This window comes from Mustela lutreola, chromosome 10 (genome assembly GCF_030435805.1).
Source record: "Mustela lutreola isolate mMusLut2 chromosome 10, mMusLut2.pri, whole genome shotgun sequence".
In the NCBI taxonomy this organism is placed as follows: Eukaryota; Metazoa; Chordata; class Mammalia; order Carnivora; family Mustelidae; genus Mustela; species Mustela lutreola.
In genome coordinates, this window is record NC_081299.1 from 1,361,207 (window position 1) to 1,380,774 (window position 19,568).

The 19,568-nt window shown below is 63.4% G+C and overlaps 1 protein-coding gene across 2 annotated transcripts; it reads right to left on the reverse strand.

Annotated features, from left to right (window-relative positions):
* Window positions 1-133: 133 nt before the first annotated feature.
* TTC34 (tetratricopeptide repeat domain 34) lies at window positions 134-16,983 on the reverse strand. 2 transcript variants are annotated; one of them, XM_059136922.1, is made up of 9 exons: window positions 16,849-16,983; window positions 15,305-16,130; window positions 11,594-12,452; window positions 9,966-10,191; window positions 8,399-8,603; window positions 7,068-7,234; window positions 5,986-6,256; window positions 5,003-5,217; window positions 134-1,822 (listed from the first exon to the last, which is right to left on the reverse strand). In XM_059136922.1, exons 2-9 carry the CDS (start codon window positions 16,083-16,085, stop codon window positions 1,295-1,297), a joined length of 3,252 nt encoding a protein of 1,083 aa, XP_058992905.1. In that variant the 5' UTR covers window positions 16,086-16,130; window positions 16,849-16,983; the 3' UTR covers window positions 134-1,294. The 2 variants fall into 2 exon arrangements, with proteins under 2 accessions (XP_058992905.1, XP_058992906.1); XM_059136923.1 differs by having other exon boundaries at window positions 1,655-1,822; window positions 5,003-5,213.
* Window positions 16,984-19,568: the final 2,585 nt, after the last annotated feature.

Below are 19,568 nucleotides of genomic sequence, written 5' to 3' on the forward strand. Positions count from 1 at the left end.
GTTTTTCCATCTGGAACTGAGCCTGATTTAGGGAAGCTCCCGGACAACCTTCTCTCTTCCTCCTTGGCAACTGACCTGCAGAAGTTCTAGGCCTATTCTGATGAGTTTAGTTAAATATTTGTCTAGGAGCCAATTTATTTCATCCAGGCCTCAAAATTTATTTGCTCAGAGAAACATAATTTCTTATGATGTTTTTAATTTCCTCTGTTTCTGTTCCTTTGTCCTTGTGACTTTAAAATTGTGTGTCTCTGCTGTGCCTGACATCAAGCTTTTGATTCCCAGGGTGTGTTTCAAACAGCATCCCATCTGGAAAACGTGTGTTGCCAGCTGTAGGACACGGCTGTTAGCAAAACGACCAGAGAAGGAAGTGGGCTGCCCACACCCGTGAGGTGCCCCCCTCAGAGAGCCCTCGGCGATCTCGGTAACCGACTGCTTGTGTGACCCTGCCTCTAGTCTCCTGAGACCCCATTCCCTCTCCTGCTTCAAACTAGCCAATAAAGAGTGACCCACAAAACCCCAGAGATCCCACCCTGAGACCCTACTAAAGGCTGAACGCTAGGTCCATGGTCTGTCCTGCCACGGGGCTATGCGGCCCCGAGCCCTCTGGGGACCTCCAGAAGTGGGAGTGTAGACCTCTTTCCCAAAGGGCACTGGCTGCCCTGAGAGCCAGCACAGCCGCACCATCTGCCTGTCGGGAGGCGCACGGGGCTCACTGCGGTGAACACGACGGCCCTTGTGCTTCCTCCATCTTTCTCAATAGAGTCGCTGTTGGTTCATCTACTTTATTTCTGAAGAACCAGATTTTTTATTTATTCTTCTTTTGTTCCTAATTTATTAATTTCTGCTTTAATCCTTAATTCCTATCTCCTGATTTCCTTAGTTTTATTGTCTTTCTCCAACTTCTTGAACTGAACATGTACTCCATTTTCTTTCCATCGCTTGGTAACCTGCTTGGGGCCGGACTTCCCCCGGCCTGCTGGGGCAGCGTCCCACAAGTGCTCCTCTGCATGGGTTTTGTTATGATTAGTTTTTCAACTTTCTTTGACTTCAGCTGTGATCTCCTCTTGGACCCCAGAGCCGTTTCACATGCAGGGAACTCTAAAAGGTTGATTTATAGCTTTGTTGCCGTGAGATGAGGTACCACCACCTATACACTATCATCAACGCTTCTTGGTATCTCTCTTCTCCATGGAGTCTGAGCTACATCAGTTAGGCCTCCTGTATCCCGCGGCTCAGGAGCCCATCCAGGGTGGAACGGCCGGGGGGCCCACGTCTGGGCCTCGAGAGCATGGGGTCAGTGGAGCCGGCAGCCCAAGGATGCCTCCCTCCGGAGTCTCACCTTCAGCCTCCTCAGGCCGCTGTGCTTGGGGTCTGCCAGCAGGCCATTCTCCACTGCCGTCCAGGCCTCTGCATAGCGCTGCTCCTCCAGGCAGGTCTGGCCATGGCACAGAAATGCCTCGGCAGTGGGGCCCCGACCTGGCCGCTCCCACAGGCTGCTCTGGGCTAGGGTGGGTGCCAGCTTGAGAGCCTGGGCAAAAGCCCCTGCAGCCCTGGCCCCATCCCCCAGGCTCAGCAGCAGGCGGCCCTGGGAGCACAGGTCCTCCACCTGCGTCGGGAGGTCGTGGTCCCGCAGGTCCCCCTGGAGGACATGGCCCAGGTCCTCCAGTGCCCGGTCAAACTCCTGCAGCTCAGCCAGACAGGTGGCCCTCAGGCGCAGGTGATGGGCATTGCTGCTCCCGGCCAGGACTGCCAGTGAGCAGTAGCCCAGTGCTTGCTCTGGCTGCCCCGATTTCAGGAGGGTGTTGGCTTCCTGGGCTGCAGCCTGCACAGAGGGGCCAGAGGGAGGCAGTGTGGGTCAGCCCAGAGAGACACGGGCCCCTGCCCTGCCCAGCTGGCCTCTGTTCCTGACCTGTGCAGAGCGCTGCCCGCCTCCTCGGAGGCAGCGGAAGTAGAGGGTGGAGGACACGCCCTGCAACCCCACCACCCTGGAAGCCCAGCTCTGACGGGGTCCCTCGGGACGCCCCTCTCCCCTTCACGGCCCCCCGCCCCAGCCCTGCTGCTTGTCAGCCGGTGACCTCCTCCCTCCGCCCTCCCTGTCTCAGCCCTTCCCGGCGGTCGCCGTGCCCGGAGGCCCACGGGTGGGCGGCTGCCACGGCTGCCCTGGCCCTGCCCGCGCCGCCTCGGCCAGCCCGGTCCCTGGACCCTCTCCTCTGCCGGAGGGCCGCGGAGCACGGCTGGGTTTCCCGGGGCGGGGAGCGGAGGACCCCGCAGAGCGCCGTCGGCGGGGAGAGGCTGCGCCGCCGGCTCGGCCTCCGGGGCTTGGGGTCCGCCGCGCTCGCGCCCCGGACTGGCGCTGCGGTGCCGAGGGCTGCGCGGGGCGCCCCGGTCCCGACCTCCGACGCCGCCGCAGGGCGGAGCCCGAGGGCAGCGGGCGCCGTCGACCTGCCCTTCCCTCCCTGGGGGCGGCCGGGCCCCGTCGGCGCGCGGCCCAGCCCACCGGCCTCCCCGGCCCCAGGCTCAGCTCCGCTCCCGGGGACGGCGGCCGCGCCCGCCCGCAGCCCGCCCCTCTCCCAGCCCCCGGACGGCCCCGCGGCGCCCGCTGCCCTCCACAGCCCGCACTGGCTCCCCGCGGCCGGCCGTCCCCGCTGTCCCTGTCCCTCCGCCCTGCGGCGGGCCACACTCGCGCCCGGTCCCCGGCAGGAGGACGCCGGGCGAGCGGAACCCCGCGCCCCTTTGACCTCCGAGCGCCGCCCGGATCTCGGAGGGACGCGCCGCGGGGCAGGCGCAGAGAGGCCGGAGGGGCGGGGCGCGCGCCGGAAGCGGGGCGTGACCTCTCGGTTGACTTCCGGGTCGGCCCGCGTCGCCCGGCAACGGCCCCGCGGGTCTCAGCCGCCGCGGAAACCAGCCCGCGCGCAGCCCCCGCTAAGCCCGCGTTCCCGCCGGAGACCCCCGTCCTCTCCGCTCGGAGACCCTCCTGTCTCGGACCCTCGCCCCGCACTCCTCCTCCCCGCTCGGAGACCCCCGCCCCGCACCCCTCCTCCTGTCTCGGGCCCCCGCCCCGCACCCCTCCTCTCCGCTCGGAGACCCTCGCCCCACACCCCTCCTCTCCGCTCGGAGACCCCCGCCCCGCACCCCTCCTCTTGTCTCGGGTCCCCGCCCCGCACCCCTCCTCTCCGCTCGGAGACCCCCGCCCCGCACCCCTCCTCCTGTCTCGGGCCCCCGCCCCGCACCCCTCCTCTCCGCTCGGAGACCCCCGCCCCGCACCCCTCCTCCTGTCTCGGACCCTCGCCCCGCACCCCTCCTCTCCGCTCGGAGACCCCCGCCCCGCACCCCTCCTCCTGTCTCCGGCCCCCGCCCCGCACCCCTCCTCTCCGCTCGGAGACCCCTGCCCCGTACCCCTCCTCTTGTCTCGGGTCCCCGCCCCGCCCCCCTCCTCTCCGCTCGGAGACCCTCGCCCCACACCCCTCCTCTCCGCTCGGAGACCCCCGCCCCGCACCCCTCCTCTCCGCTCGGAGACCCCCGCCCCGCACCCCTCCTCTCCGCTCGGAGACCCCTGCCCCGTACCCCTCCTCTTGTCTCGGGTCCCCGCCCCGCCCCCCTCCTCTCCGCTCGGAGACCCTCGCCCCACACCCCTCCTCCGCTCGGAGACCCCCGCCCCGCACCCCTCCTCTCCGCTCGGAGACCCCCGCCCCGCACCCCTCCTCTCCGCTCTGAGACCCTCGCCCCTCACCCCTCCTCTTGTCTCGGACCCCCGCCCCGCACCCCTCCTCTCCGCTCGGAGACCCCCGTCTCGCCCCCTCCTCCCCGCCCCGCCCCCTCGTAAGGCCTCAAGACTCCACCCAACCGGTCCTGGGAACCAGACCATCGGGTCTCCGTGCTGAGACCCCAGCCAGTCCCCTCCCCAGGACTCTGCTCCTCTGAGCAGCGGGTCCTGACGACCCATTCATTCCCCTTGGCGGCGGCTGGTCCCCCTGCATTACCCGGGGCTGTCTTGGCTCTTTCTGCCCCCAAGGCCTGCATGTGCAGCCACCTGCTCTATTAAACTCCGTGGCTGGATCAGCAGTGTGGTTTCTGTTCTGCGAGGGGTCCCCAGAGAGCCCCTAGAGTCCTGGGCACAGGCTAGCGCAGGAGGTAGGCGCCTGCCCCAGCCATGGGGGGTGTGATTCTGAGCCGCCCAGCTCCGAGGTGGGTTTGTGCTGGTGGCCGCTGCCTCCTGCTGGTCCTTTCCCGCCCCTGCACCCAGGTGAAATGCAGCCACTTCAGGGGAACCCCCTGTCCTCCCCACCTGCTGGAGCTCCTCCTGCCCCCTGTCCTCCGCCCCTCCTCCTCCCGGCCCCATACGGAGCCCGAGGCCTCTGTCCCCCATCCCACCCCTCCGTCCACTCCAGCCGCCGATGTTCTGCCCGTTTCTTGAACTTTCTGAACTCTTTCCTCCCTCAGGCCTTCACCTCGGCCTGTCTGTCCCATCATGGTTTCGCCTCGAGTGCCGCCTCGCTTCCTTCCTGCCCTGATTTAGGGTCTTCTCGATCCCAGGACACTCAGAAGGGCACCCTCACCCTGTCTCCCCTGAGACGAGGCCCACAGGCTGGGGCAGCAGCTCCCCAGTGGGTGGTGGAAGGTGGTCAGTATGTTCTTGTCGAATAGACAGCGGAACGAAAAATCAGCCAGCCAGATGCAGTGGCCCCGGCCTGACGCCTGCCTCAGCCCACTGCCTTCCTGCCGTGCTCTCGCTGGGGGGTGCTGGGTGCCTCTCTCTGCCCGACCTGGGGGTGGGCGTGGGCTTCCTGCAAGGGCAGGTGCCCCTGGCTGGTCCAGCCAGGTCTGAGGAGGGGTCTGCCCTGTCTCCCAGGCCCTGTCACCTGTGGGATGCCTCCTGCAAAGAAGCCGGGAAGTTGCTGGGGTTTATGATGGCCAGACTGGCTTGTCCCCCCGACCCGCAACGATACCAGGGCATCAGGGAGGGCGGAGCAGCCGTGAGCACGGCGGGGCCCAGGGAGCACACCTGGCTGAGGCTCCGCCGCTCCGAGGCCTCCAGACGCTGCAGCAGGAAGCAGAGTTCCTGGGCGTCCGTCTCGGCCAGGCACTGCAGGTCCCGCGCGGCGGCGGGCGCGTCTCCCTTCTTGAGCCAGAGCAGGCCTCGCCGGGCGCGGGCCGCCTCCGACCCCGGGGTGGGCTGCGGGGCGTTCTGCAGGCAGTCTCCAGCTTCCTCGTAGCTGCCTGTCCATGATCCGGGAAGGATGGTCAGGGGCTGCTGGGGCAGGCAGTAGGAGAGGTGGGGCACTGGCCACCGTGCTGGGAAGCTGGCCAGAGCCTCTATTGCTCGGTGTTGGCTTAGGGAGATGGACATGGTGACACCACGCCAGTCCCAGCTTGCCTGTTGACCCCGTCATGGGGGGGTCCCTAAGCTGCATGACCCCAGGTTGAGCAGCACGGCTCAGCACACTCACTGTGGTCACCGCAAGGGGCTGCCCTGAGCACCTGTGTGAACATGGACTCGGCCGCTGGGCAGTGTAGGCCTTGCCAGGGGCGCCCCGCAGGCTTGGAGGTGATGGGGACAGGTCAGGGGAATGGAGGCTGCCCAGAGCCCTCCCCTTTCACACAGGTACTGAAATATTCTCAGGGTTTTGGCCCATGGGAGCTTGACACATGCCCACCTACAACCTGGCCTGGTGTCCACAGGCATTCTGTAAACAGCTGTTGAGTAAATGCATGAGTTTATGAGAAGCCCCAAGCGTCTGGGTCCTTTTATGAACCCCCAAGTTGCTCCTTTGTCTTCCCTGCAAGCAAAAGTCCACAGGTGGACGAAAGCTCAAGACACTGGCACCCCCGGCCCCACATCGGGACCAGGTCAAGGGACCGGCACTTGGGGTGGAAAGGACACCAGGGACCACTGAATCCAGGGTGTCTCTCTTCCATTTTACAGGGCAGAAGGGTCAGAGGGGCTGGGGCAGACACCCACATTCCCCACACCCGGGCCGGGCATACCCATGGCAGTGAGCGCATCTGCCTGCAGGATGTGTCCGCTCGGCTGTCCGGCATCGATTTTGATCAGCGCTTCCCCCACAGCTAGCAGGCCCCGGGCGTCCTCGTCGCGGAGGGAGGCCCCGGTGTCCAGCGGCTGGCTCAGCAGGGCCCGGCAGTGGGACCAGAGGCCCTGGGTGATGAGGGCCTGGGCCTCTGGCTTCAGAGAGCGAACCTCAGGGACCACCGTCCCAGGGTCGAGCTTCAGAGCTGAGAGGATGTCGTCCACAGCCTCCTGCGGGGGGAGGAGGGCAGGGTGGGCGGCAGAATCGTCCCCGCTGGGCATCTGCCTGGGTGCTGGGGACACCAGAAGAGGCAGATGGCCCAGTTCTTGCCCTCCACGACAGGAGGCACAGCCTGGTGAGCTGTGTGCGGCCAGGATGCTGGAGTTGCGGGAAGGGAGCACTGACCGCACCCAAGGGCTCTCACGGAGAAAGAACCCACGACGGGCTGGGACAGAAACTAGGCCGCCGGCACCCGCAGACGCCGCCCCGCCTCAGCAGCACCTCACTCCCTCGCGCTCCGGCCCTTACGTCATTAAGAAACCGGGCAGGCAGGTCACCTCTGTGCGCAGGGCCTCAGGGCAGACACTCAGCTTCAGCCACTCGCCTGTGACCTTGCTCTTGGCTGAGAAGGGCCCCTGTGCCGCTGTGCAGCTGTGGCCGCCTGCTTGGGGAAAGCGCCTGCCTGGGGCCGGACTGCGCGGGTCCTCTCCGACCCCTGTCCCTGCAAGCCGACCGCGTGAATCCACCGGCTCCGTGCAGACAGCTCTGGGTGTTGTACCCAAAAGGCAGCCGAGGTCTTGTTATTTTAAGTGGGGGGAGGGGGGCGTCTAGTAGCCCCCAGGGTTTGCACAGTCCGCGCGGAGTCCGGGAAGCAGCGGGCCTCTTCCATGAAAGGTCTGAGCAGAAAGCGTTTTAATGGGTCCCACACTCAGGACGGCCCGGCCCGGCTCTCTCTGTGCTTCGGCTGAGAAGGAAGGAGGCCGTGCTGGTTCTTCCCCTAACCCCCTGGCCCATCCCAGGTGGGGCGGGCGGCCCCGGTACCTTCTGCTGGCCCAGGGCCAGGTGCAGAAGCGCCCGGCCACACAGCGCCAGCGCGTTCTTGGGCTCAGCCCGCAGCACGGAGTTGAAGTCGAACATGGCGGTCTTCTTCTGGCCCAGGAGCGCGTAACAGCGGGCACGGGTGAGCAGGGACTCCGCCGCCTGACTCCCTGGAGGAAGGGGGTGTGGCATTGGGACGTGACCTCTGCCGGGCCTCGGTGGGTGCGGTGCATCTGCCCTCATGCAGCATTCGAGGCCACCTCGGGAAGCTCACAGACAAGCCAAGACACAGCCTTGGAGGGCAGCTGGGGTTCACCTGGGGGCAGTGGCTGTGGGAAACAGGGACTCCAACCGTGAGGGTGGCATCTAGGCTGGTGGGCAGTCAGAGAGGGGTCCCAAGAAGAGGGGCCGCTGTGGCGACATCTGAGGCGAGGCTGGAGGAGGGGCCGGGAGGGGGCCGGTTCCTTGGGGCTGGACAGGGAACAGCTGGAGGTGGGAAGTTTCCAGGTGGACCGGGAGGAGCCCTCTGAATGCTGGGCACAGAGGCCCCTCCCCGAGGACAGCGCCACCCCACTCCCTCCGGTGTTTGTCCGGTGACAGACAGGACAGCGCACACTCTGGGTCGTGCCCGCCTCCCCACTAATGTGTGCAAGCATGAGCTCCGCCCCAGGCACAAGCCCTGCGCTGTCCGTGACCCTAGCTCACAGGATCCTCACTCCCACCCCTCATCCGCGTCTCTGTCACCCACTTTGAGAAAGGCAAGCAAGGAGCAGCTCAGTAAGTGGAGAGCCAGGAGTCCGCCTGGTGTTTTGATCTGAAGCCCACACTCTGAATCTCCACGCACCCCAGGAAACCGGGGTGCGTCCCTGGGAAAGTCCCTTCCCTCCAGCGGGGTGCCCTATGACCCCATGCTAAGAAGGCCCAACTCCAGAGGCTCTGTCTCCCAGGATGGTGCTGGGGGGTCAGCTGGGCACATGGGGCACACATACAGAGACACGCCACTATTTCCAGGAAGGGTTTAGGGGAACCACGGCCTCTCCTGGGTGGAGGGGGCCAAGCTAGGAGAGGCCTCAGTCAAGGGTGGCCCTCCTGCCCACAGGGCCCAGGGATGCCAGGCCAGGGTGCCAGGAGGATCCCAGTTCAGGTCCCAGCTGGTCTGGCCCCTCTCCCACGCTTTAGCATGCTCATCTGGACAGCGAGGGCTTTGCTGGGGGCAAGGCGTACTCCGCGAGGGGCCCCGTGAACCGAGAGTGGGCTTGAGCCCCGCATGGCTTCTCTTGCCCTAGGTACCTGGCACAGGGTGGGAACCCCGGAGGCGGGCGGGCAGCTCCTACCTGCAGCGAAGATGGCCAGAGAGAGGTAGGCGATGGCCTCCCTGGTGTGGGCTGTGCCCTCGGCCCCACTGGGCCTCGCCCTTAGGATGGCCAGGGCCCGAGCGTGGCAGTGGCCCCGCAGTAGCTGCCGGTCCTCGTGGCGGAAGACGTCCAAGGTGGGCTGGAGGCACGCCGTGTCCCCGGACTGGACCACCTTCTTCACCAGCTGCAAGGCGCAGGACAGTCACCCGGTTCATCCCGTGCGGGACGCCCAGACCATCCCACCCTCGGTCCCCCCTGAGGGGGCGTGGCTCACGGGGCGTGGCCCGGGGGCTGGGCGTCCGGGGGTGGGGCTCAGGCGCGGCGCGCTTAGGGGCGGTGCTCGGGGGTGGAGTTGGGGGGGGCGGTGCTCGGGGGTGGAGTTGGGGGGCGGTGCTCGGGGGCGGTGCTGGGGGCGGTGCTCGGGGGGCGGTGCTCGGGGGTGGAGTTAGGGGGGCGGTGCTCGGGGGCGGTGCTCGGAGCGGCGTGCTCTGGGACAGGGACTGTGCGTCGAGGGTGCTGAGCCCCGCGAAGGCTGAGGGCGGGAGGCATGAGCTTGGGTCCGGCAGCTCGTCTGGGCTGGGGGTGGCCTGGGGTGGGGGATCCCAGTGTCCCCGAGCCGGAGGACCTCCTCCGTGGCATGGAGGTGGAGATCTCGCCTCGCCGGCCTGCACACTGCAGATCCAACGAGAAGCGCGGGGATAGAGGGCTTTCAAATTATAGGGAGGGCACCGCGCGAGGAGCAAATGCGCTGGGACCAGTGCCTGATCTGGGTGGAGCGAGACTCGGGGGACACACTCTCGGCTCTCCCAGCGGCTCGGTCCCACAGGGACCCGATGCTGCCCCTGCTGCCCCCTCGTTGAAGACACGGGTCCCAGATCAGAAGGACCGGCCGGTTCCGGGCATCCTCCCCTCTCCCACCTGCGCGGCGTTGCTCAGGGAGACCGGGAACCCCAATCCGAGCACAACAGAAGAAGCTGACAGGCCCCAAAGCCCGACATCTTCCCCTGGAACATAACCTTCTGACCCGGGTTCCAACCGGATGGTCTCCTAACATCCGGTTGAAGTTCTGCTTTTCCTGGGAACAGAGTGGTCTTGGAGAGAGGTGAGGCCAGCAGGACCCGAGGACCGGGGGACCCCTCTGTCATCCGCCCTCCCTGGGCAGGGTCACCTCCAAGCCTAGTTTACTGGGAGATTTGGGATGGAGCTCAGTCCACACCTGACTTTTGGCCCTTTTCCTTCATAACACATTGAGAGCAAATATGAAGGAATTAACTGCGTGCTGGAGACCTGCTGGGTCCTGGGGTACCTGCTCCAGCTAGTTCAGGACAGCCCACAAGGGCAGGGCACAGACGAAGAGACTGAGGGTCAGGGAAGTGAGGGGGTCCTTGTTGGAGGTGGCAGAGCCTGGGGCTGGGACAAGATTGATCTGCTCCAAAGCCCAGGCTGTGGGGGTGCAGAGTGAGGGGCCCAGAGGCCTGTGCCCTCCACACGGCTGTGGCCCATCACCTGCCATGCTGCACCGCCCCCCCACCCCGGGTCTCCTCACCTGGTTTGCGTCATAGAGGAAGCCCCTCCGCAGCTGCAGCAGGGCCAGTCGCACGAGCACAGGGGCCGCCTGGGGCCTCCGGGAGAGGGCCAGCAGCAGGGCCTTGTGGGTGTCCTCCAGACGGCCCAGGCGGTACAGGGCATCAGCTGCCAGGAGGCCTGAAGCCTCATCTTCCCAGTCCAGTTCCATCAGGAGCATGGCCAGCTGGTACACGCCGTGGGCATCCCTGTGGAGAGAGGAGCTGGGGGATAGCCAGCCTGGCCCCTGTCTGCACCCCTTTCAGCTGCTCAGGAAGGCGGGCCCCAGGAAAGTTCTTCCCCCGGGCGCCTGGTCCGGGCAGCTCCCTTCCCATCCAGCCACAGAGCCCAGGGTCTGCTGGAAGGACCCTCACACACGCCGTCTGCAGAAGCCACAGCTGCCTTCTCTGACGTCGATCCCTCGGCTTCACTCCCCATCGCATCCTCCCGCCGCCCCGTGTGGGAACCATTTTGCAGTTGGAGGTGGAAGCTGTGGGCTGGACACAAGCCAACCCTGCCTCAGTTTCCCTTTCTGTAGAAATGGGACAAGAATGTTGGCCTTGCAGTGTTCAGGGGTGTGTTGTAGGCAGAGCTAGAGAATACACTGGCTTCATTTGGATGCTCCCGGTGCGCTGGGAGTGCGAACAAGCTCCCACGGGGAGAGGGACTGGAGCCTCCAGGAATGACAATTCCCGGAGGCAAAAGTAGAAAGGACACCCATCTTGCACACGAAATCCTCCTCACAGCACATCAAAGCAATTTGAATCCTGCGAAATGTAGGCAGAGGAAGTGTGTGTGTGTGTGTGTGTGTGTGTGCATGCACGAGTGCACACAGGGTGGGGAGCTGGCGTCAAACACTCCCCCACCCCCCGCCCCGTTCAGTGCTTTGAACTTTGCTAAAACACCTTCCTATCACCTCTTGGCAGCCAGAGAAATGCAAATCCAAATGGGCACCCATCAGGCTGCGAGAGAAGTTCCAATTAACATCAGGGTTGGCCGCGTGGCTAGACAGGCGTACAGACAGGTCAGGAAGTCAAGGACCTAACCAAGGCCTGTGCTCCATGACCCGGAAACCCCACCTCTGTGTCCACACTCAGGACAGAACACCGTGGAGGTGTTTGTGCTCTAACAGAGAGCAAGGCTCTCAGAATGGACAAGGAATGATGGCAGGTTCACTAGGCAGGCTATAGATTGGGCTGCCCAAAAAGAATCCAGAGGCAAAGGAAATGTTTGTGATCTACTGAGTGAAAAGAGTGGGCGATACATTGTCCATAGAGCTCACATTCATTGTAGCTCCCATGTGCAGAGACAAACAACCAGAAGGGAATGCTACCTGTGGGGTGATGGGAAGGTTGTATTTTTTTAAATTTCTTTTTAAGTTCTTAATTTTCTATGATAATTAGGCCCACAAAGCATCACACTGTTTGTGACTGAGAGTCCTCAGAAGCAGGCTCTAGCGCTAAACCTGCCGTCCATGATTCAGGGAAATACCCCAGCTGTTTCCTGCCTCAGTTTACTTATCTGTAAAAAAGGAAGACACGCAACCCTAGCTACCTCACGGGAGACCGGAATGAAGCAGTGGCCCCAGGGGTGCATGGGGCTAGTTTTTACCCTTCCTGCGCCTCGGGGCTGTCCATCTCCACGGCCTTACTCCGGCGGCCCGGTGCGCCCGTGAGCCCCAGGTCCGGCCTCCGCTGCAGTATCCTGTGGCCCTCCTCTCGCAGCACGGTCAGCAGGAGGCCCCTCTGGTTCCAGGGGACGTAGGCCTTGGCGATGAGCAGTGCCTCCTCGGGCTGCAGCCCGCAGGCGGTGACATAGTCCAGAGCTCCCAGGAACGCGCTACCCTCCAGCACCCTCAGCAGCCCGCGGCCACACAGAGCGCGCACGCAGCTGGCCAGGTGAGGCGGCCCATGCTCCACCACCTCCTGGAAGTCCTCTCGGGCGCGCCCTGCGTCGCTCATGTGCAGCGCGCAGAAGCCGCGCAGCACCAACAGGGGCGCGCGGTCGCTGGTGTGGGCCCCGACGCGGTAGTCCGCCGGGTGCCCAGGACGCGCAGGCCGCAGCAAGCGCTCGCACAGCGCCCAGGCGCCCGCTGCGTCCCCAGCTAGCAGCAGGCACTCGGCCAAGCGAGTGCGCAGTGCCGGGCGCACCCCGGGCGGAGCAACGCGCAGCAGGACGCGGAGTGCGCGGGTCACTGGGGCCAGCAGCTCGCGGCCCGAGTTTTCTCGGAGCTCAGCGCGGCTCCGCACGGCCTCCTGGAAGTGGGCGAAGCCCGTGTCCGCGGCTTCCTGTGCCTGGGCCCGCACGCGCTCCCGGTCCCCTGCGGAGAGCACTGCCTCAAACTGCTTCCGCGCCTCTGACGGGCTCTGGTGGAAGGCCTCGTGCAGGTCCCGAAGCAGGTTCCGGGCCCCACTGTCCAGAAATAAGGCCGCAGCTGCGCGGGTGACCAGCAAAGCAGCCCGACGCTCACCTGGGGAGAGAAACAGAGGCTCCGGTCCTGCCTCGAGGCCCACATCCTCCCTGGTGCCGCCTGCAGCTGCCGACGGTCCAGCGCTTTGGACCCTCTGAAGCATCTCAGGGCATCTTCCTAGAGTGTCCCAGTAGCCCAGGACATTGCATCATGATGCTAGACCTTCAGCGACAGAGCGGAATCAGGAGGGACCGCTGGGTGGGTGTGGTGCACATACCTACCCAACAGTGTTATGTCCCATGGGTTTGAAGTCAACCTCACCGATGGGCCCACAAGGAAATTTAGTTACGAAACCTCCTTACTCTTTAATGATGGGTTTGCCGAGTGAGTTTCCTCTTCTGGGATCAGTGCCCCCAGGTCAGTGCAGAGGTTCTGACCCTGTGACCTTGGGAGGGGCTGGTTGCTACTCCAGCATCTTTGCTTGTGGCCTTCTTGGGGCAAAGCTGGGGCCCAACACTACCTTCTGAAACAGGGAACGCCCACAGGTCCAGGAAAGCGGGAAAGGCACACTCCCTGCTGCTTACACGAAGGAGGCTTGGGCCGTTTACTGGATCTCACTATGCCTCAGTTTCCTTTTCTGTTTTATAATGCAGTTTAAAATGGTCTGCACTCACATGGCCATGAGGGTGCAATGCATTAATGCTCATCTAGTGCTTGGAACAGGCCCAGGGGGTTTTTACTCAGGGAGGTTCCCATCAGCAACAGCGCCACCCCACCTCCTCCTACTTGCTGCCTGAGTGTGCTGGGGAGGATGGGGGCTTTCTCTGGTTATGGGCGAAATGGAAGTCTAAAAATTTAAACTTCATCAAGTACTACAAACGTCCCTTTACTCTTTCCACTCTTTGTATCTTCAGAAGTCCAGCTGTCTACAGAAATCTTAATGAGATTCTCTCATATTTTCTTTAGAAACTATAAAACCACTATCACACAATCCATTTGGAATTAATTTTTTTCCTCCCAGAATCAGCACCATCCACTGAATAACGGTCCTTTTCTTTCGCTACAGATCTGTGATGCTCTCTCTCACATATTAAGTTCTGGATGCCTATGGAGGTTTCTGGCCTTTCTAACTTGTCGTATTGGTCTTCCTATGATTCCCTTCAGTCAGCAGCCTTCTGATTGGGTAGTATAGCTTTGTAACAACTGGCAGAGCAAGTACGTAGAAAATATATGCAAAATATACAATGGGCAAAAGATTAATACCCAGAGCATTTGAAGAATTCCTACATGTCAATTAAAAAAAAAATCCACTAGGAGAACTGGCAAAAGCATTTTCCATAAGAGAAAACACAGATGGCAAAGAAACGTGACAAATGTTCAGCATCATAGTAATGATGGGAATGCAAATTAAAACAACGAGATGCCACTTTCCACCCACCAGATTGGAAAAATTTTCTAAATTAAACTAATTTAATTTAATAACTTGGCCTCACTAGTAATCAGGAAAATTAAAATTAAAACAATGGTGGAACAATGGGATAACATTTTGTAGCCTCCCAGATCGGTCACAATTTTTAATTCAGGATCACACGGCATCACGCCTACCCCACTATTTCATTGATCCCAGCATGTCTGGAGGCCAAGCCAATTTGCCCCCTTGCTGGAAGGATCCGAAAACGACCAGCGCCATGATTTCCCCCTACGTCAGTGGCTCTTAATGAAGCACCTTGAAGGAAGGAGATATGGCTGTCCCGGGCGCCGAGAGAGCTGCCTGGGCGCTTACCCATGGGAAATGCGAGTTAAAATTGTACTTATTCTTGTCTTCATACGGAGTGTCCCTGAATGTCTGCTTGCGGAGAAGGGCAGAGCACTTTCTGGATACACGGGGTTTCTTCCGTGTTTTCAAGGACCCTTATAAGTAACCTTGGGATTAGAATACACTTGTTACAGGAAATTGTGTTTGTAAAAAGTTGATTAGAGGCCATTTACTTATTCATGTTGTGAGCCACTTTGTGCTGATGGTGGTGATAAGGTGACTCCCTGTGACATAAGTGACTTAGGTCTAATTAATGCACCGACTCTTAGGGAGGGTGGTCCTGTCCACTGCGGAGCCAAGGCAGCCCAGACAAGCTTCCTGGAGTCAGGGGGCGGGGCGGGTAGGGCTTTCCCAGCACACTGGCTCCCTGAGGTTGTAGCCTTGGGAGTTCTGGTCTCCATGGGGGTCTCTGCCGGTCGTTCTGGTGGAAGCCCCCCCCCCCCCCCACCCCTGGGAGTTGCTGATGCCCTAGCCTCCGTATCCCCGCTCACAGGCCACTGCACGTTTATGCTTTGGGCATAGAGGGTACCCTACTTTCTCATGAGCTCAGGATTCTTGGTGACTCTGCTGAGCCTGTCTGTACCTTTTATAATAGGAGGACTTCAGGCTTCTGATCTCGGTTATTTCCAGAAACAAATTTGCCCACTCACTTTTCAGTTCTCTCTGTCTGATCCCTGCCTCCCCAACACACAAACACTGGGGTCACCAGCAAACCCCATGTACACAGAAAACAGACACTGTCTGTTCTCTTGTCATGCCTGTGGCATCGCGTGCCTCAGCCTCTTGCAAACACCTGCATCTTCTGGCTCTCATCAGCGCCTTGTGTTCTGTTTCTGCTGCTGGGAATGATTTAGCCTTAACTCAAGTGACACCTCCTCCAAGAAGTCTTCCCTGACTACCCAGCAGCACTTGGCAGGGTCCATTTTTCAAAGCACATATTTTGTTTGTTCCTTTTCTTGGTGCTCTGTAAGGACAGGGCTTGTCCATCTTGTCACTGTGGTGTCCCCAGCCCAGGAATAACCCCCCACCCTACCACAGCCAGGACTGTGCTGTGAAGGCACGACGGGAGCGGCGTTCACCCTGGCCTCCCTCTTACCTGGGAGTCTGCTGCCTGTCAGGTCCGACTCAAGGGCCCGGCTGCACACCACTCGGCAGTCCTCATACCGGCCACTGCGGAGCAGGGCTTCTGGTGACAGGGCATCGCTCCAGGTGCCTTCGGGGTCCAGGGCTGCCAAAAGTCCCTGGCAGCCGGCCTCCTGCTGGCGGGTGCTGTCCTCAGTCTCCGAGCGCCCTGAGATATGGTCCTGCAGGGTGCTTATCAGCATGGGGAGATGGGGCTGCTGGTGGCTGCGAACGAAGGTCACGGTCCGGTCTGCACTGGAGGCAAAGGCCTGCAAATAGTCTGCCACGCCAGCGTCCACCTGCACCCCGGACAGCACGCGGGCCAGGGCGCGGGTCAGTAGGAGCTCCAGGGCTTGCTGGGAGCGTGCATCCAGCAAGGTGCTGCAGCGCTGAGCCACCTCTTGGTGGCGCCCCTGAGCCAGAAGACTGGCCAGGGAGTGCAGGACCGCGGCAGGGTGGTCCGGGCAGAGGGTGGCCAGGAACGCGGAGGCCAGGGTCCCGGTCAGGGAGACAACCGCCATGCCGTCCCAGTGGATGGCGGGGATCTGGCTGTCACCGCGGCACCAGGCTTCCAGGGTGGCCAGCACGGGTGCCCCTCGGGCCTCAGCCAGGGCGGTTCTGACGCTCCGCACGGCCGAGGGGGCGTGGCAGCTGAAGGCCGCCAGGTAGAAGGCGGTGGCCAAGGGGAGCTCCCCCAGGGCCAGGCGCTGGTCTCCTTCCCGGCAGAGGCAGGCCACAAGCTCCCGCGCCGACATTACGGCTGCGCCCCTGACGGGCCCATGTCTCGTCCTCGCGGGCACCTGGTTGGGGGGGGGGCGTGGTTAGTCCCCACCTCTCCCCACGGAGACCGCAGACCAGCGCAGAGCGCCCTAGAGGGAAGAGCCGGGTGGGGCTGGCGCATCTGCCAGGGTCCGCCAGGCCAGGGTCCTCTGCAGAACGCGACCCTTACCCTGCTGGGCGGCCCACGCGAGAGGCCGGGTGGCCTGCGGGGTCAGGGGGTCCAGGCCCTACTCGCCACAGCACCGCCAGCAGAGGACCCCACGGGAACGTGGGACGCCCCCACCCACCCGCCCCCTGTCCAAGTCACACAGGTCGCCTTCTCCGAGCTCCGAGGCTCTAGAGACCCGCGCAAAGTCAGGGCCCGGCCTCTGCCCACCTCGCACGGCCCGCCGTTCCGGGGGAAGCGCGGGGCTGCGGCGACGGCGGCGCCCTTGCTTGGCTCTTGGCCGGGGGTGCGGAGCCTCGTTGGCCCAGGCCAGGGGGTCGCTGAGATTGGTTCTGGGGACCAGCCCCTGCCACTCCCCTCCCCCTTCCCCAAACCGGATCTGAAGTACGAACTGCCCTGCTCGGGGACCGTCTTCGTAGGGTCCCGAAGTGCCGGCACCCAAGCCCGGCCCAGTGCACGCCCCGTGAGGCAGACGCCCGCACCAGCGCCCGGAGACGGCCCAGCCTGCACACGCACGCAGGCACACACGCCCACACACACTCACGCCTGTGCACTCAGACACGCGCACTCGCCTGTGCTCCGAGGCCGTGCGGGGTGCGCGCGGCGGGCGGTGGGGAGCGGCGGTGGGTGCGGCTCCGTGCGGGGGTCGGTTTCCCGGGAGAGCGTCAACACCCCGCCGGGCTCCGCCCCCGCCCCGCCCCGGCCCCGCCCCGGCCCCGCCGCGTGCGGACCCTGCGCCGTCCGGCCCCGCCCCGTCCACGCCCCGTCTACGCCCCGTCCCGGATCCCGCCCCTGGCCCCCGGCCCTGCTCCATCCCGAATCCCGTCCCCCCGCCCCGGCCCCCACCCCGTGCGGCCCCAGCCCCGTCCTGTTCCGTCCCGGATCCCGCCCCCTCCCCGAACCCCCGCAACACCGGCCGGACTCCGCCCCTGCCCCGCCCCTGCCCCGCCCCGCCCCGTCCAGACCCCGCCCTAACTCCCGCAGGCCCTCGCTGGGGACGGGTCCGGGAGGAAGAAGGCGGAGCTGCGGGGGAGAGAGACCCTGAGTTTGTGGGGGTCTCGGGGCGCTCCGGGCCGAGACCAGCCCTCACCGCATCCTCTCCGCACCCGCACAGAGGAGGAGGGAGCTCCGCGGGGGAGAAGCCCCTGGGCCCGGCCCTTCCTGAGCTCTGCCCTGTCGGGGCCCTTCCTCGCTGGCCCTCTTCCTGTGCAACTTGTCGGTTGCTTCCCCGGAAACGGGCTGCCCCAGGCCACCCCTCTGCCTCGGCTCCTGTGGGTCTCTCCGACTATCCCCCGCCCCCCCCGCCGTGGGTCTCCCCCCAACAGGGGCTCCTGCCCACACCCCGACAGGTGGACATTTCCACACGTCCAGCCTCTTCCTGCTGACTTGCTCGCTCCGGCCCAGGCGACCTGTCTGGAGCAGAGGCCGGCTCTCCTCCGGACACGGCCCATAAGGTGGCTCTGAGGGACTGTGACATGAGACTGCTGGCTGGGGGTCACCCTCACTGCAGCCGAGGAAGGGTGCAGCATTTGGTGACTGTTTTGGGAACCCCCCATCTCCTGTCACCCCCACCAAAGCAGCAGCAGCGAGAAGTAAAGGTGGCCGGAGGCCTCAGCGGGCAGGAGCTTTGCTGATAGGGCCGAGATGCTGGGCCTCGCATGGGCAGCGAGTGGGAGTGGGGGGCGCTGGGCAAGGTGGATGCATGTCCCTGGAGAGATGGTCTTGCCTTGGAGGAGGGCCCCTTCCAGTTCAAGCTGCCAAGGCGCCCAGATGCCCAGTAAGCCCTCATTCCTCCGCAGGGCTCAGGGAAACGGGGAGTGGCTGGTGGCAGAGTGGGGGGCAACACGGGTGCCGTGAGACAGGGTGGGGGCTCCAGCAGTAAGGGCCGCTGCATCTCCAATGTCCTTCCCAGGGTCCAGGTCTCCCTGGATGCGGACTGTGGCCAGTTGGCCCATTGGGGGGCACCAGGCACAGAGGCAGAGTCTGGGATCCAGGTGTGCAGGGGGCAGGCCCGGGCTGCCTGACTTTCACAAGGGCACAACACCCGAGCGATGCACGTGGTGGTGACAGTTTATTAACAGCTCTCCCATGGTTCTGATTACTTTCACTTAAAAACCCTAATTAGGCAAAAGCCATAATGGAGCAGGGCTGCCCCACAGGGCTGTGGGGAGGCCCGGGGCACGCAGGAGGGAGGGCTGCCTGACATTCCCATCACATTAGCCTGACGGGCCTCCTGCCTGTGCCCTGCACAGGTGCCCACAGACCCGCAGTGCAGGCCAGATGGGCCGGTGGTCTCAGTGGGTCACCACCTGTGATCTCGGGCCCCACCTGAGCACAGCACAGGCAGACACAGGTAACCCCAGGGTGCCTGCTTCCTGCCATGGGGTGGACGCTTCAGGATGCAGGACCACGAGTAGGTCTCATGTACAGGCGTGTGTTGCTGAGGCCTTGGTGTGATCCCGACTCAAAAGGAAGTGCGCTTCCTATACAAGCGGTGTCTTGCCGTTTCTGAGCCGTATCAGGTGGCAGTGGTGCTGAATGGTACCTTGGCGCTGCCGTGCCCAGCAGACCTTGACGGGACAGCACAGGTGGTCTTTGGCGGGGGAGTCCATGCCTCATCCACAGCTCTAGGGGAAGTGGGGTCTCCCTGTGCCGCGTGTGAAGCCTGGGTCCCCAGGGGCTGTTCCTCCCGCCCCAGAGGTGGCTCTGGTTTATGCTGTCAGACCTGGCTGGATTTAGGGAGGGACAGGCGTGCCCCTGCGGGACTCCTTGTGCAGCCCGAAACAGCCATGGAGTGGGGGCTCGAAGGGACCCAGGCACCCATGTCATGGCCCCCGCAGGAGCGCAGGGTCCTGCTCTAGATGTCACCCCAGTCACTCCCAACTCTGGGCTGAAGCCCCACCAGCTGGAAAGGAAGCTCTGAGGCCTTACCAGAATTTTCTTGGGTTTGCGCCGACGGACAACAGAGAAGTGGAAAATAGGAGTTTACGGGTGTGGACTGTGCGCTCCAGCCTTGGGATTGGCCCTACAGTGTTGCGACCTTTGCCTCGTGGGAGGCGGGGCTGGCGGGCGCCCCTGGGCCCTGTCTGCGGGCGGCGCGGCCGCGAGGTCTCCGTCCGGCCCCCACCGTCTGTTCTCTCAGCTCCGGCAGGCGGCGATGTCACTAGGAAACTTCGCAAACCTTTTGCCCAGGATGTTTTCTGGGCCACAAAGGCCCCGAGGCTCAGAGTCCTCTTCGTAAAAGGTGTGCTTTACTCACACTTGCCCATCCCCTGCCCTCCACAGACCCAAG